The sequence below is a fragment of the Haemaphysalis longicornis genome, unplaced genomic scaffold (genome assembly GCF_048455015.1).
Source record: "Haemaphysalis longicornis isolate Haplotype H1 unplaced genomic scaffold, Haemaphysalis longicornis Haplotype H1 scaffold_1, whole genome shotgun sequence".
In the NCBI taxonomy this organism is placed as follows: Eukaryota; Metazoa; Arthropoda; class Arachnida; order Ixodida; family Ixodidae; genus Haemaphysalis; species Haemaphysalis longicornis.
The window spans coordinates 64,856,811-64,874,711 of NW_027526203.1; the positions used below are offsets into that span (position 1 = coordinate 64,856,811).

General features: G+C 45.0%; 1 protein-coding gene across 4 annotated transcripts in view; it reads left to right on the plus strand.

The window, feature by feature from the left end:
• The first annotated feature begins 1,500 nt into the window (after window positions 1–1,500).
• LOC144176773 (uncharacterized) overlaps window positions 1,501–17,901 on the plus strand; it is a 281,475-nt gene continuing 265,074 nt past the window's right edge. For all 4 annotated transcript variants that reach the window (XM_077705232.1, XM_077705229.1, XM_077705230.1 and 1 more), the window contains exons 1-2: window positions 1,501–1,605; window positions 6,708–6,766. In XM_077705232.1, the coding sequence (XP_077561358.1) occupies window positions 1,538–1,605; window positions 6,708–6,766 (127 nt within the window). In that variant the 5' untranslated portion in view covers window positions 1,501–1,537. The remainder of the gene's footprint in view (window positions 1,606–6,707; window positions 6,767–17,901) is intronic.

A 17,901-nucleotide genomic window follows, 5' to 3' on the forward strand; every position in this document is an offset into this window, starting at 1 on the left:
CTTAAACAGTAACTTTAATTCTTCCGCTGCGTCGTATGTTTCAAGACATCAGATATGACGTTTTATGGGCATGCAGCTACCTGAAATGAGAGTTATTATGCTGGCTGAGGCTGCCGCTATGAGTGCCATGTCTGGGAGAGTGTAAGGGGCTGACATTTTCCAAGAACTTCTAGTACTCCATTGCCAAGAACTGTGTTCATTGTACAGTAAACCGTTTTAACTGAGCAACGCATACACTTTTTCTTTTTAATATTTAACCGCACGGAACGTTCCCTGCGCGCACTCGACAGGCGTGCTGACGCAGCCGCGGTTACCACCCGCACGGTGCGTGCGGCGCGGAGCCGCGGAAACATGGGCGTGGATGGTACACGTGAATGGTGCAGGTAGCTCCCATTACCCCTTCTAACGACTCTCTATAATGCCATTAAAGGCGAGAACAAAGTTGTTCTTGCGTGGAAGGAGCTGCTAATGTGGGCGAACACGGCACTATAAAACGTCACCCGCGCCGCTTACGAAAGCGGCCGTCAAATAACCACCGCCGTGGCAAGCCTAAACATCCGTCGGGGGCCTAGCCTGCCCTTTGCCTGCCACTGCCGCTCGCGTAGCGCGTCATTTTCTGAGTCAGAGGCTGCCGCCGGCGCGGAATTGTCGCTACGGGGACGCGCGACGATTGTATTGAATTGTCTTAAAATAAACAGAAACAACACAGCAACAAATCACAAGCAAAAACGCGAATGCGGTGCACGCTTAAAGGTGCCAAAAAGGCAAAATACAAACCTGTTTTATTTCAGAGAACTAGCCTTGGTAACCCACTCAGCGCAATTGCACCCGCCAAAGATGTTTTACAACCACAGGAAACGTTGACAAACCTACAAATTTTGCGCTACAGGGACGTGTTACGGACCGCACTGACGTAATATGGGCTAGCATTAAATCGTACTTTTGAGTGTGTTAACTGCACGTTAGCATTCAGTCGATACAATCAAACGGGAGACTGGAGGCCCCACTAGAATCGCCTAGTCATGTTTCTTCGGTCGGCGGCCGACAATCGCGCATAAAAGTCGGTGTGACGTCATAGAATGCCAGAAAGTGACTGAAGAATACCCACAGCTTTACGGCTCTTTCTTAATTTGCGAGCATTCTCCGCGTTCTTCCAGGATGATACTTCGTGCAAGCGACATCATGACTATGACAGGCAATGTGAGCACCGACGAGCACGCTTCCCAGCCTCTTGTACTCGTGCCGTTATCATCTGCGCATACTCATCATCATCACAGCTGGTCTTTCTCGCCTTTGAGCGTTCGGTCTAAGCAGGCTAATAAACGCCGCCTCAGAGACCTCGTCCCTCGCTGTCTCAATATTTCGAATATTTTTTTTAAAGTTTACGATAAAGTTGGCATCATTGTTTTCGCTATAAGGCATTCTCTTTAACGAACCAAACTTGTATTTTACATTCAGGGCCCCTTTAAGAGCATCCGTGTTTGCTTTGTGCGTGCAGATTCTCTTCTCTGGCGAGGACTTGCAGTCGAACTCAGACATGAGCATTCAGGCCAAGATCCGGAAGAAGAAGCTTGAGAAGATCAGCCTGCCCAACTACAGCCAAAAGTGAGTCTTGCAGCCACGCGCCCTTTTTTACCTCTTTGCGAGGTAGGTAGGATCCAGTGAATGTTATTGCTCAGTTCCTTCAGTTTAGTCACTGAACACGCTACTACGCCATCTTTTATTTCTGTCGTGCCCCAGCACCTTCCGACGTCGCCTGCAGCACCAGAGCACTGTCGCTGGGGCTGATCCACTAGCAATAGGTGGTGCCTACGAGAAGGTGGAGCGTGACGAAATAAACGGGACCCCAGTTAGGGTTCCCGGCCAGGTAGTGTTTGGACATGTCGCGGCCTCCCCTCCTTGGCAGTACCGACAAGGCAGACACTTCATTGCTCTCATGCTTAGTAACTAGCATGTACGTTAAGGCCATCAAAAATGGCTTACATGTCATCGACGCGATAGGGTTTCTTACAATATACACTAGAGAGGAATCTGGCGCTAGCTTCGATGCAGCTAGCTCACATCAAGGCCGTCTGTGTCGTCATGGACCGCCATTACATTATGCCTTCTCCTTAGTTTCATCATTAGCTTGTATTGAAACGTTTTAGTGACCGCAAATTTAAACAAAGTGCTACAGAAATGAAACAAAAATAGTTTGCAATTATGTAAGTGGAAAATAAAACAGGCTGTTTTAAACATAAGGAAGAAGGAAGTTAAGCGTACTTTTGCCGGAACGGTTGTGGCTGCTATTCTGCAAGCTAAGGTGGTAGTTACGAACAATGTTAATAATATTTTGGGGGGAAACTTATTATAGACTGTTATTTTATTAATTTTATTATTATTTCAAATAATAAGTTGTTAGAAAAGTTACGAAAGTTTTTTGAGCGTGCCTATGAAAACGTCGCCTTTGTGGCGAACCAGTGCACCGACCGTCAGCTACAGTTTAACAAGAAAAAAGGAGACGTGGCCATAAACACTCGTGGACGATGACAGGATAATACGGATACAGGCACCCGTATCTGTTGTATTTTGTCTTCATCGAAATAAGTTTTGTTTCTTTTAAAGCAAAGCTTTTTAGCTCTACCCCCCAAGCGTTCTTTCGCGCCCCTTGGTGTCAACAGAAAACTCCCGCGAACAAATAAAGAAACTTACTGGCACCGCCAGGAATCGAACCTGGAACTACTAGAGTAACAAAGCCGGAGCACGTTGTCTTACCGATTTAGCTACGAGCTTACGACGAAACGGGGAAGACAGGTTGTGCACTCACCAAGCACGTCTACGGGTTTAACCCCTGCATTCTCGCTGAATGCCATGCGATAGAGATCAAAGGAACCTCACACCAACCTATGACATCTTACTTCTAGTACGCCAATGTGATAAAGCCCATGGCTTCCAGTGTTCACGCAAAAAGTCTCGGCTCCTTGTCGTCCGCACTCACTCCAATCGACACCTCAATGAACACATTCAAATACTCCTTGATGGACAGGCCATCACTCCAAGCCCCAGCATCAAGATCCTGGGCCTACATCTTCAGGCCAACACCAAGAGTGACGTATCCTTGCAGCGCCTCAAACACAGCATCAATAAAATCATATACATGTTGCGGCGCGTTGCCACCAAGAAGCGAGGCCTCAGGGAATCAGATACCTTTCGATTAGTTCAAGTTTTGCCCTCTCGAGAATCACTTACGTCAACCCCGTGTCTTCTTCTAGGCAAGGAGTATGTATGATGCATAATGTATGATGCATGTATTAATTAATTAATGCATGATGCATGAACGGTGTATGATGCATGAATTAATGTATGATGCATGAACGGTGGTTGGATGAGTTGTATTGGTGTAGCACATGAGTGGAAACTCTTTTTTTATAAAATTAAAGCAAGCTCAAACCCGGTGTCAGACGATCTCACTTCTCCGTCGCTGCCGTCGCAGAAGGAGGCGATAAGATCGGCGGCAGAGATGGAGGAGGAGCAGCTGGAGGATGAGGGGGAGAAGAAGGAGGAGGAGCAAATTTATTCAAATTTCCGAACGGCCCAGAGTGCGGCCCAGGGTACTGGGTCTTTCTTCACTGTGGCCCCTGTTCAGTCCGCGCCGCCTGTCCCCTGATCACCAGCTGAAGCTGGGTAGGCAGAGACGGGCTGGACAGCAGCATGCATCTCCCATTGCTCTTGTTGGGTAGTTGACGGAAGAAGAGGAGGGTGCTCAGGGCTAAAGTCACACACCCCTATTTTGTGGCAGAGTGTTTCTACTTCTGTGCAAAATTTACATTCAGCATCGTAGCGATTCGGGTGCATTAACTGAAGACGCGTCGAATGTGGGAAGGAGCGAGATTGTATGAGCCATAGGGTAGTTTGTTGTTCTCTGGAAAGGTCAGGGTAAGGCGAAGGTACGGTCTGTCTCAGAAGGCGATAATGCTGGGTCATCTCCCTGAACGTGACAAGCGGGTGACTGTCCTCCTGCAGCTCCATAGCACGGGGGGTAAACGTTCAGCCTTGGTGGGCGTATTCGTTGCCCTCCATGGAAGCGTGAGCGGGTGTACAGATGACCGGAATGGAAACATTTGGGGAGTGGCTTTTTAGCACACGCCGTGAAGGTCGGGACACCAAACCCGACTCATAATTCCGGTAGGCTTGTTGGGAATCGGCGACTACCTTACAAACCCCTCGTTGAGTGGGAGCAAGGCGATGGCTGCCTCCTCTGCTGCCGTGATGTCTTCGGTCTTGAGTGAGGCACAAGCAAGGAGGTTGGTTCTGGAGGTAGCCACGATGATGGCGTGCTGCTGCCCTCGATGTTGGGAGGCGTCTGTGTCTATAACTGCATGATCCCCACAGAAGGTGGTGTTGAGCGCTTGAGCCCGTGCCTGTCGGTGACCCTCGTCGTGTGAGGGGTTCATATTTCTAAGCAAAGGGTGCATCTTTAGTTCGTGTCCCCAAAAGTCCAGGAGTACATCAAGCGGGGTGACATTCTGTGCTGCCCAGACAATATGGTGAAGGCTGCGGCGACCCACCGCAGTTCTGCTCATTCAGAGCTTCTGGATAGAAAGATAGCCTTCTATCAGCTCTTCCACCATGTTGTATAGAGCCCCCCGCTAAGCAACCTCTCTGTGGGCGCACTCATGGGAAGTCCAATGGCCCGCTCAACCTCCTTGCCTAGAAGAAGACACGGGGTTGACGTAAGTTATTCTCGAGAGGGCAAAATTGAACTAATCGAAAGGTATCGGATTCCTTGAGGCCTCGCTTCTTGGTGGCAACTCGCCGGATCATGTGTATGATTTTATTGATACTGTGTTTGAGGCGCTGCAAGGATACGTCACTCTTGGTGTTGGCCTGAAGATGTAGGCCCGGGATCTTGATGCTGGGGCTTGGAGTGATGGCCTAGCCATCAAGGAGTATTTGAATGTGTTCCTTGAGGTGTCGGTTGGCGGGAGTGCGAACGACAAGGAGCTGAGATTTTTTTACGTGAACACTGAAAGCCACGGGCTTTAGCACATCGGCGTACTAGAAGTGAGATGCCATGAGTAGGTGTGAGCTTACTTTAATTTCTATCGCGTGGCATTCAGCGAGAATTCAGGGGTTAAGCCGCTTGGTTAGTTCACCACTTGTCTTCCCCGTCTCCGGTAAGACAAATCGGTAAGACAACGTGCTCTGGCTTTGTTACTCTATTAGTTCCAGGTTCGTTTCCTAGCGGTCCCAGTACGTTCTTTTATTTGTTCGCGGGAGTTTTCTGTTGACACCAACGGTCGCGAAAGAACGCTTGGGGGGGGGGATCGAACCAGCGACGCCCGTAACTATACACAAGGAACCCGACACGCTACCGCTGGACCGTGGAATCAGCGGTTGATAATATTCTAGTGTACATCGGGTAGTTCTGTGCACAACGTGACGGATTCATTGCAACTGGTGTCCGAATTTCTATCCGTGCAAGCGAACGTGACTGCGCTTTGCGCTTAGCGCTTTGCTAACTTTAGGGACTATTGCTCAGTTCGATTCTAAGTACAGCCTCACAACCATAGTTTTTTCTCGTAAATAACAATCAACTCATCGCCTAGTTAGACATAGCTTTGTGATCGGACGACCCACTTGTTTCCGCAAAAATTAGCGCAAACTAAGTGTGTTCTTAGTGATCGATATGTATGTTAAGCGCTCTATGTAACGTATGTGAAAGTGATTGTCTGTGTGAGTGTCAGAATAGGGGAACAAACCATATTTTCTTGCATCGGCGAAACCAAATTTGGTGTTTCTTAGCCGGAATTCTTCGAGGTTGTGTCGCTAGACGATTGTGACTGGTAAATGCAACGGGGTTTACAGCAGTTGCAGCATTGTCGTAACTTTGGTGCACAAGGCAATTATGTACCGAGTGCAAAAGATAACTTCGACACGCTTACTTGTAGCGAGCATTTTTATTTTGCAGTTGTCATCAGCAACTAATGCGTTTTTTTTCGTCTGTAAACATATACATATTCATTGCGCCTAGGAATGAAAATTTGCTATTGTCATTAATATTTGTGTTGCTGTTGACGCGCTCGAAATCTTTCATTGGACGTTATTACCTCGCACCTATTGTATGCAACACAGCGTATCAACATAACCTCCCCGAGAAGCGTCTGGCCGTCGCGCTTCGCCGCTCTTTGCCATTACCCGCTCCTCTATTAAATCGAGGCGATATTCTTATAATTAACATCGATATTTTTTCCCGTGGCACCATCTAAAGAACCCACTGACTGCAATTACTTGTGTTTATAATTCTAAAACTGTTCACAGACATATACGTGAAAGTGCAACGGTGACGCCATTACAAGGGATTAACGACGCAGCAAAGATACTAACTGCATGCGTTTCGTCTTTTCGTTACTCCTTCTAGATCGGCGGGAACGAACAGTTAGTCCGCATTTGTTCACACGGCACATACTCTGCCACAGATACTCCTCTTGAAGATGAACGGTCGCCCGCGAAGACTAACGGCTGTATTTTAGTCCCTATTTTAGTCCTTTTTGCCTAAGAGATATATGTTTGTAAATCAGCTCGTTTGTAGGTAGGGCACTGTTCTGAGTTGTATTTGTTTTTCTGCGAGCACTGAACAAAAGAAATGCAATGGCCAGTGATGCTCGAATGACACTTACCATGCCCTGTTAAAGTGCGTGATTTCCATTTTTCCTGTGCCGTTCCAGGGACCCGAAAACCTTCCGCACAAGCATGCACATGGAGGTGGTCGAGGATAACGACGAAGGTGAGCCCGTGTATCACTGTCAGCTTCATTCCGCGAGTACATCGCCACAGCAGTGTCTTCTGCTTGGTAAATTCAGGCACGTACAGCTTTGTGCGGTAAACCTCCGCCACTCATTTTAAGTGCGAATGCACTTTATAAGCGACCCCAAAGCATCCACCGCCGGCGGCGGCGGCGTCGGCGTCCGCAGTGCTCTTCTATATTTAAAAAAGAAACAGCATCCGGCGCCAGGTTTCGATCCGAGGACTTTGCGGCCGCAGCGCGACGCTCTACCGACCAAGCCACGGACACGACGGTGATGTCATTGTTAGTGACGCGCCTTATATCTTTAACGCATTCAAACTACGTCGTCAGCGGCGTGCGTTGGCGACTCAGCGGCGTTATAGCGGCTTGATAACTGCGTGGTGTACACGTGATACTACAAACCCGATGGAAGAGATGGAAGAGAAGGCGGCGAGGCGGTGGGCTGCGGGGGCCGAGCGCAAGCGCCGCAAGCGGGCCGACAACCGTGCATTCGCACTTTCACATTCTCCCCCTCGGGGAAATGCGGGGAATTCCTTACAGCCACGACTCGAATGTGAACATCTTCGACAGAACTCTGTCTGGTTGGGTTAAACTTAAGAGGCAAATACACCAACCAAGGGCGTTTTTTTAGTTTAAGTTGGACCCGGTCAATTTCCCGAATACAACTTTCCACCTACAGAATAGCATCACTCTCTAGTACCATGATTTAGCTCTCCAATAGGTGCGCCGGAAGTTGCCGCGTGACTGAATTTCGGTCATATATTCTAGGGTAACTTCTGTGCTTCTTTTTTTTTTAGATTTTGCCCAAAAGTTCATGGCATTTATGCGGAATCAAAAGCATTTCCGCCATGCACATGTTTAAGCTTCTTTAGAGATGGGCGTTGATTAAGCGTAACGGGTAATGATTTTAGAATTGCGCAATCGCTGCTATTGCGCCGAACTCTCATTTTCATGTTGAGCATGATATCATTTGAGGAAAGTGTGACAATACGGTAACGTAACGCTTAAGCCTACATTGTGGTGATGACATAAGGATGGTGGAAATAATATTTATTGGCTGAGTGTTCAAGCCTCTAAAGAGCGTTAATTAGGGACCACATCAATCGGCGGACGGGCAGATCGGCGAGCTTTCAGCCAGCCTGCTGTTGCGGCAAGAAAACAGAGTTCGCATTCACAAAACTTGCAAGCTCGCATTCAAAAAACTTGCAAGATCACACCGCCCGTGTCCGCATGGTCTCGTACAATCCCGTCTGGGAGTTATTTGGCCATACATGCAATAGCTTTTGTGCACTCTCGATGCGCACAAGCGTTTAGACGTGCGCGATTCGCTGTTGCATGGGGAAAATATGCCACCAACTGAAAGCATCCCGCAGGCTGCCTCATCTACTGATGGAGTGGTGGTATCTCGAGCGGTAGAGGTTTTCAGTCAGGTATTGGTATTAGAAACACGTCGCTCCCATCAAAATGTGCACTCAAACTGTACCTCACAACCAATCATTCTTCTGTGTCGTAGTTTCGATTAGTTTTTGTTTGGCTTAGATTTGTGTAACTTCTTATTCTGTACTAGTTTGCATTGTCTACTTTTGATTCGTAGCCTGCTTTGTTTTGTAGTTTTTTTAGTGAAGCTTGCTAACCCTACTTTTATCGTGATTACTTCTCGCTGACTGACGGGTACAGCCCGATAAGCCTTCATGACTTGACCTGTCCGTTTTATTATTTGTAATAGTAGTATTATTATGTTATTATTATTATTATTATTATTATTATTATTATTTTCTTGACCTCGATGTTTTTGATGGGTCACAGTTATTGTTTGTACCGTTATGAGATAACATCACATGTACAATTTGTTGCATCCTTTTTCTTTTAGTTTGTCTGGAGCATTGTTGTATGTTTGTGTATATATATATATATATATATATATATATATATATATATATATATATATATATATATATATATATATATATATATATATATATATATATATATATATATATATATATATATATATACATACAGGGTGTCCCAGCTATCATGCACCAAGATTTAAAAAAAGAGTAAAGGCGTAACTCGAAAGAAACCAGGTGCATAATGTTTGCAGTACTATGAAGAAGCGGACAGTATTTTCTTCTTTAATGAGACTTAATTAACTAATTGTAATTAATTATCTAACTCCAGAAATACTGTTCTAATCACTAAAGTGTCAATGAGGCACTTGTAGGTAACCACGAGGGGCATCTAACTGCGGCATTTTCAGCGATGAACTAATTGCGTACACATTTATCCTGACTGATAAAGGAAACCCGCGAAATATGAAACATACCACGTGACGGCACCTCCGCGCGCACCGTAAAGCAACGCCCTCAAACAGGCTGCCTCTGAGTTAGCCAGAATGAAATAGACAAAAGAAAGAAGAAATCGCGACCGAGTTTGTTCCTTATCTGCACACGCGTCCCGCGAATCTTGCTGCTGCTGCTCCTTCCATGCATGCTATTATCAAGGTGATGCGGTGTCTCTTCGGGCGGGTAACACGCGAAGCAGTTGCTTTCAATCAGCTTTGTTTGGGGACGCTACTTTACAATGCGCGCGTAAGCGTCATCACGTGGTATTTTTCATATTTCGCGGGTTTCCTTTATCAGTCAGAATAAATGAGTACGCAATTAGTTCGTCGCTGAAAATAACGCAGTTAGATGCCCCTCGTGGCTACCTACAAGTGCCTCATTGACACTTTAGTGATCAGGGCAGTATTTCTCGAGTTAGATAATTAATTACAATTAATTAATGAAGTCTCATTAACGAAAAAATTACTCTCTGCTTCTTCACAGTACTGCAAACATTATACACTAGGTTTTCTTCGAGTTACGCAATTTCTCTTTTTTTTAATCTTGGTGCATGATAGCTGGGACACCCTGTATATATATATATATATATATATATATATATATATATATATATATATATATATATAGCGAATCAGAAAATGGGAAATGAGGGGCTCCGCGAAATAAGACAGAAAATAAGGATTGGCAGTCAAGAAAACCTCGGAAAGCAAAGGGGAGGTTGTGGTGGGTCATAGAAAGAGATGAAGAATTTTTTGAGTCGAAACGAAAGTAGTGAAAAAATGCCCGCCGGGTGGGATTTTTTTCACCACTTTCTTTACGACTAAAAAAATTCTTCATCTCTTTCTATGACCCATCACAACCTCCCCTTTGCTTTCTGAGGTTTTCTTGACTGCCAACCCTTATTTTATTTTTATTTCAGATACTGTTAGCCCTTACGGGCTGTTACAGGAGTGGGAAAGTACATCATAAACAATACTCACACGCACAAAAACTGCTCAAGTCACAGTGCAAACGAAGGACAAGAAAACAACTCATAATATTTTATAAATATGTCCAAGTGTTTCACAAAGCTATCAGTGGTATTTAGTTCCACAAACACTCGCGGGTCAAGGCTATTCCAGTCTACAATAGTTTTGACAAGAAAGGAATGCTTAAAAATATCAACCCTTGGAGAATAAGGCAAAACAGCATACGGAGGATAAATATATATATATATATATATATATATATATATATATATATATATATATATAAAAAATGAAAACTTTGAACAAAGTAAAAGCACGATTGTTGCCAACGTTTCAGCAAAGAGACTTGCTTTCGTCAGGGCAATCTCTCGCCTGGCTGGCACGCTTTATATAAGGGTAGGTCCCTAGGTGAGAGGGGAGAAGGAAAGAAAGAAGTGAAATGGAGAAAGCGGATTGGTTTGGGATTATGTCGGGGGAGATATTGAGGGGCAAAGAAGGTTGTATAGTTTAAGCCGCGAAGTAGGTCACAGGGAAGTCTGCAGGTGGTTGGTGTTCGGGGAATTTTCGGAAAGAAAGGATGAGAGGGTGTTTGTTGACCCCCCGCGGGGCATACGGAAAGGTTCTCGGAACCGCCGGAAACAGACCAGGCGGTGAGAGTGGGGTCCTTATCAGAAACTATCTGCAAGCCTCAGGTCCAAAAAAAGGATAGAAAAGGGGGGGAAATAACTAGGTCAAGGAAAAAAATGAGAAAAAAAACAGGGAGGGAAATCACACACAAAAGAAAAAGCAATGACCCGGCAGCTGAAATGGCACGTGTCACCCACGGCAACATTCCTGGAACAGGCCTGTCCTGAAACTCAAAAACGAAAAGATAAAGTTAGAGTGACGTACGGGGCACAAGACCACGCAGAGTAAAAAAAAGGGAAAACAAATAAATAAAATGGAATTCCAAAAGCAAAGGTTGGAGGGATGCGGGCGAGTATTAAGCTAGACGCTAAGGAATGAAAAAAAAAGGAATTAGGTGACCAGGTAAGGACCAGAGGGAGCGGCAATAGTCTGTGGATAAGGGGTGTAAAAAAAAATGGTCCCGGAAAAAATGCTGCCGGAAAAAATGTTCCTGGAAAAAATGGCCCCGGAAGAAATGGTCCCGGAAAAAATGGTCCCAAATCTAAGGTAGGAAAAAATGGTCCCAGAAAAAGTGCTCCCGAAGCCAAGGCAGGAAAAAGTAGTCTTGTTCGAGTAAATCCGGTTAACCGCACAAAGAACGTTTGTTTTACCGAAATTGAGGTTAGGTTGCTTTCATGGTCTCTCCGATGTTTATTTTCTAATTTGCCGTTACGCTAGCTTAATCCACAGATGTTTCGCATTGATGACGTCTCAACCACATATAGCATGCATAAATCTCAGCATATCTCTGTTTTGAACCCGCACGTTGTGAGGAGGGTAAACCGCTTCCACACAGCCTCGACAGGGGAAGGTGACACGAAAAACAGGATCCTGGTGATGTGTAGTGAAAGGAACGAGCGTCAGAGGGCGCTGCCGAGGGGGCTAATCAGGAGTGGACGGGGGCTTTCGTACGAACTTTCGTAAAGTTTGTACGAAAGTTCAAGGCATATCAACAGAAAATTTCGCCTTCACATTCTCAGAGTTGTAAGCACCCCCTGCAATTTTTTTACGTGTTTATTTCCTTAACTTTTCTTTGCACTCTTTGTTGCAGTTTGTTTCTCTTGAATGCTTTTTTCTTCAGTTTATTCATGCTTTGGAGGGAAAGATTGTATATTTTAATTGTATTTACATTTACATTTCGGTGGCCGGACATTTCGGTGCACGGACATTCCGGTGCACGGACTTTTCAGCGCACTGACGTTTCAGCGCACGGACGTTTCGGTGCACGATGTCTCGGTGCGATCATTTTGGTGCACGGGATGTCCCAGACATTAACTTAAAGCTTTAGCTTTAATATTTTAATTTCGATATGACTTTACGTTCGAGAGTTGGGTTTGGGCCGCACTGCGCAGAAACGAAGGCTAAACCAAGGCGGAGCATCAGAGCGTAAATCCCCATTTCAATTTACACCGATTCTGATGAAACCTCGCAGCGTAGAGCTTTAATGACCTTCCAGACACTGAGATAGCTGTGTCCGACTAAGCTTTTAAACCGGCGGTTCCAGGCCTCGCAGTTGTTTGTGCGGTTTTAATCCAATTACTTGCACTAAATTTTTAATCGATGCTCAGCCCTACCATCCATCCATCCATCCATCCATCTGTACATACATCGCCCACCCATCCATCCAGATTTTAGCCTCCACAGGAGTTAATTTCTGCCCCTTGTAGGAATATTAAAGCATTACATTTCTTTCTCAACCCTTTAACTAAAACGCAAACGCACAAAAGCAAAGCCGCAAAAATGTTCAGATCTGACTAACTTGAAGGGAAACACGTCGACTGGAGCATGGGACCATTTTTTCCTAGATGGTCACTGGGACCATTTTTTCCGGGACCATTTTTTCTGGGACCATTTTCTCCGGGACCATCTTTTCCGGGACCATTTTTTTCCGGGACCATTTTTTCCGTTTCCGTTGCGAGACATTGCCTATTCCTATATCCCGGTGAATATCGCAAGGATTCCAAGTTGCCCCTACACGCAATAATTCCAGTAGGCTCCATGGAGTTGAATTTGTGAATTAAATAGGATTCTCGGTATTTCCTGTCCCTAGGAGACCTGAAGTTTGACTGAAGTATATACAACATAAGGTCATCAAAATTGTGGTCTGGTTGGTTGAAATGCTGCGCTACAGCTATGGAGGATTTGCTAAGAGTATCTGCCCGGTGACCATTAAGACGTAGGCTCATAGGTTGACTCGTTTCGCCTATATACTGTTTGTGGCACATTGAGCATTCCAACATATACACAATGTTGGATGAAGTGCACGTAAAGCTTGAATTAATCTTGTGCACATAATTACTGGCTGTGCTTTTTACAATGCAGTCGGTCTGCAGGTGCCTGCAAGTCTTGCATCTGGGGCGTGAGCAGCTGGCAATGACTGGTTGCTTTGAAGGCCCTGTTTTAGCATGCACTAAAATATATTTTAGATTCCTGTTTCTCAAGTAGGCAACCCTTGGGGCTTCCGGGAAAGTCTTTCTAAGTCGGTCGTTACTGGCTAAAATGGGGTAGTACTTGCGCTGTATATTGTTTACGTTTGGGACGGCGTTTGAAAATTTAGTTGTTAGGGCAGGCGACCTGGCGCTTTCGTTTTGTCGGTGTTTGTTGAGCACGTCATCCCTTTTGCGATAAGATGCACGTTGGTACGCCTGATCGGGCGAGCTTTTGGGGTGGTTCCTGTTAATAAGGGTGGACTTGAGTTCATCTAGGTGCTCTACGTAGTCACTGTCATCACTGCATACTCTTCTAAGCCTGGTGGCTTGTCCTACGAAGATCCCTTGCTTGCAGTGTCTCGGGTGATGGCTTTTATAGTCTAGGTACTGCTGAGTGTCCGTTGGTTTTCTAAAAAGCGTGGTTTTAAGTTTACCGTTGTCTAAAATGACGGTAGTATCTAGGAAGTTCACTTCTTTTTCAGAATACTGGCAGGAGACTTTAATAGTCGGATGCGAAGAATTGAGATGAGATATAAACGTTTCTAGAGTCACGCGACCGTGTTCCCAAATCATGAAGATGTCGTCTATGTAGCGGAGGTAAACCTGAGGTTTATGCGGAAAAGAGCTTAATAGAGTGGCTTCAAGTTGCCACATAAAAATGTTGGCATAGGTCGGCACGAATGGAGTACCCATGCTGGTTCCAAAAACTTGCAAAAAGTAAGAAGAGTCGAATTCAAAATAGTTGAGAGTTAAAACTAGTTTTAACAAAGTGATGTACACTTCTGGCGCATGTTGGTGCGGGTTCTCTGATAAAGCTTTTCAAATAGCTTCAATGCCTTCGGCGAAAGGGATGTTTGTATACAATGCGGCAACGTCAAGAGTAACAAGGAGGGTTCCACTGGGTAGGCGCCCACCCTTATTTATGTCTTCTATTATGCGGAGGAAGTGGGGGGGGGGGGGTGTCCTGAACGAATGAAGGAAGAAGAGTCGGAATGTCAGATAGGTAATGATTCAGAAACAGGGATAATGCTTCTGTTGGGGTATTGTTATTCGAAACTATGGGTCTGCCAGGAATGTCGGCAGTTAACAATAATTCTACGGGGACTTTGTGGACTTTTGGGAGGAGGTAAAAACGGCCTGCATGCTTATTATTCGGTTTCATGAAATTTAAGTCAGTGGTCGTTATTAATTCTCTAGCTCGCAGATCTGTGAGGCCCTGAAGGATTTTTAGGCTGTATTCCTGGCTCGGATCGTTATCTAAGGGCTTGTAGTGGCAAGGGCTATTGAGCTGCCCATAAGCTTCATCTCTGTATTTTCCCATAGTTAAAACAACTACGCTACCACCTTTGTCGGCTGGCTTTATGACTATGTCAGTTCTGGCGGATAGGCTATTCAGGGTAACTTCTTCCGACGGAGTTAGGTTCTTGCGCTTGTTTCATCGCTTGGTTGTTGCCAATATTTCTCTTGATACTGATTTTAAGTACAGATCTAATTCTCGAGATTGATCTACATCTGGAGTCCAAGTGCTAGGAGGGTGGAGGGTGCATTCGTTAATGTCAGGTTGGTCCTGCTTTTCCGAAAAAAATTCGCTTAGTCTCATTCTCCGAGAAAATTCAGTGAGATCTTTATGTAACTCGTATTCATTCACACGGTTATTTGTGGGACAGAAAGTTAGACCTCGTTCTAGGATACCTTTTTCGTCGGCCGTTAGTGTTTTGAAAATGTCAATGACGTTGCTGGGGCCGGTAGTGAGCGAGCTTGTTTTTTCTATAGGATTATTGGCTGGGGGATGAGGTTCTACTAAAGCAATCTCTGTATCGAAGGGCAACATTGTATGACCTAATACTCCATTGTCCGGGCTATTGAGAGGCTGATTTTCTGCAGTGCAAGCTGTAATTCGCGAGGGAAGCTGGTCACGTTGAAACTTAACCTCTTGCCTATTACTAAGATCATTTTCCTTACAATGTATAAAAATATTGAGATCTATTTTCTCCTGCTCAGTTAGCGAAAGAGCTTCAATCTGGTCGTTGAAGAGGCTGAGTTGGCTAGTACAGTGGTCTCTCTCTCTCTCTCTCTCTCTCTCTCTCTATGTATATATATATATATATATATATATATATATATATATATATATATATATATTTATATATATATATATATATATTATAAGAGGGAAGCAGACTGGAACAAGGAGACGGTAATCCCGAGGCAGGTCTCTTTACTCAGCCCGCAGGGAACTTGGTGACTCGGCCGAACGAACCCAGACGATGATGATAATCCACAAATGATGATTATAATGGGTATGTACAGGTGAGAGATTGGTCCCACTAGCGAATGGCAATTAATTCTTTCCATGAGTCTTCTTCATGAGTGAAGGCACCAATAAACGCTCACAATATATATATATATATATATAGTAAGGAAATGAGGGGCTCGTTGAGGAAACACAGAAAGATAGGTCAGCAGTCTACAACGCCAAAGGAGGCATAGGGGTGTGGTTAGGCTCTTTTCTTTTTCACTACGGTTAATTAAGTAAACATTTTTTTAATTATACAGAAGAAAGAAAGAAAGAAAAACACGCGCCCAGAGTGGGGACCGAACCCACGCCTTTCGATTACATGTCGAATGCCTTACCAATTCGGCTATCTGGGCGACTGTGTTCTCCTTCACTTTCTGGGCTATTTATATTTACTAGAAGTGTATCTGACGCTTAAGGGTGGTAGCCAGCGCCACTCTGACTACACGGGGAGAAGGGGACCTTCTTTTCAACCCCCGTGGCGTGACTCGAACGTCTACAGCCTGTCATGAGCGGGTTACTGGCGGGAAGCCCTCAACGAGCCCCTCATTTCCTTACTATATTATTCTGCGAAAGCCTAGCGAGGGTCTCGGTTCTGGAAGTCTTGATGCCTAGGTAGCATAAGAGGGCTTCCCGCCAGACCAGATAATAGCCACAAATGGCTTATCCGCGGTCCGCGTCCCGGGCACAAGGCGGACAATGACGACCCCTCGAAGGGCGCCGACGGCGACAGAGGTGGGCTTGAGCCACCCAAAAAGAGCGCAAGTTGTGCGAGGATTTTGAGAAATGACACACAAGGCAGGAAATAAACAAAGAAACAGCACACAGAAAAAAGCAGTTGAACGAGCCCCCGGCTCATGACATGAAATGGATAGATACAACAAATTGTAAGCTTACATTTGATATTTTTGCAAGTAACAAGGGTTTGCACATTATGAAAAAAGTAAAATAAAGAGGTGACGCACGTACGAGAACAAATCTCCAGTTATCTAGGGAAAAAAAAGACACTTCGTAGCTAGTCATCAATGGCAGTATAAATTCGCACACAGCATTCTGTAAACAAACTGACAAACGAAAGAATACAAAGAATACACGTGTACAAATGGTAGAACATGGGGAACCACAGCAGTGAAGAAAAATAGCTTACAAAGTGACATTTCGGGCAAAAGAGCAATGAAGCATACGGAGAAAATAAGTTAGAATAGTGCTTGGAAAGTGTAATGATGGGATACAGCAAGATTTCGTGCAGGAGAAGCATTAAAGCATATGGAAAGTAACCTGCTATATATATATATATATATATATATATATATATATATATATATATATATATATATATATATATATATATATTGATATATATATATATATATATATATATATAGGAAATGAGGGGCTCGTTGAAAATAACACAGAAATAAGGGTTGGCAGTCGAGAAAACCTCGGAAAGCAAAGGGGAGGATGTGGTAGATCATTGAAACAGATTAAGAATTTGGAAAGCAAGAAAGAAAGTGAAGAAAAAATGCCCGCCAGGTGGGATCCGAACCCACGACCTCCAGAATACCGGTCTGGTGCGATAACCACTACGCTACCGGCGGGGCGATTTTCCCATTCACTTTCTGGGGTATTTATGTTAGGTATGTTTGTTTCCTATGCTTGGGGGTGGTAGCCAGCGCCATTCGGACTAATCGGGGAGAAGGGGACCTTCTTTTTAGCCCCCGGGTCGTGACTCGAGTGTCTACGACATGTCCAGAGTGGTCGACCAGCTTTGAACCCTCTTAAGCTCCCTTTGGCAACAAGACTGCCAGAACAGAGGCCCTCGCTATGCATGTAGCGAATCAGAATAGGAAATGAGGGGCTCGTTGAAAATAACACAGAAATAAGGGTTGGCAGTCGAGAAAACCTCGGAAAGCAAAGGGGAGGATGTGGTAGATCATTGAAACAGATTAAGAATTTGGAAAGAAAGAAAGAAAGTGAAGAAGAAATGCCCGCCAGGTGGGATCCGAACCCACGACCTCCAGAATACCGGTCTGGTGCGATAACCACTACGCTACCGGCGGGGCGATTTTCCCATTCACTTTCTGGGGTATTTATGTTAGGTATGTTTGTTTCCTGTGCTTGGGGGTGGTAGCCAGCGCCATTCGGACTAATCGGGGAGAAGGGGACCTTCTTTTTAGCCCCCGGGTCGTGACTCGAGTGTCTACGACATGTCCAGAGTGGTCGACCAGCTTTGAACCCTCTTAAGCTCCCTTTGGCAACAAGACTGCCAGAACAGAGGCCCTCGCTATGCATGTAGCGAATCAGAATAGGAAATGAGGGGCTCGTTGAAAATAACACAGAAATAAGGGTTGGCAGTCGAGAAAACCTCGGAAGCAAAGGGGAGGATGTGGTAGATCATTGAAACAGATTA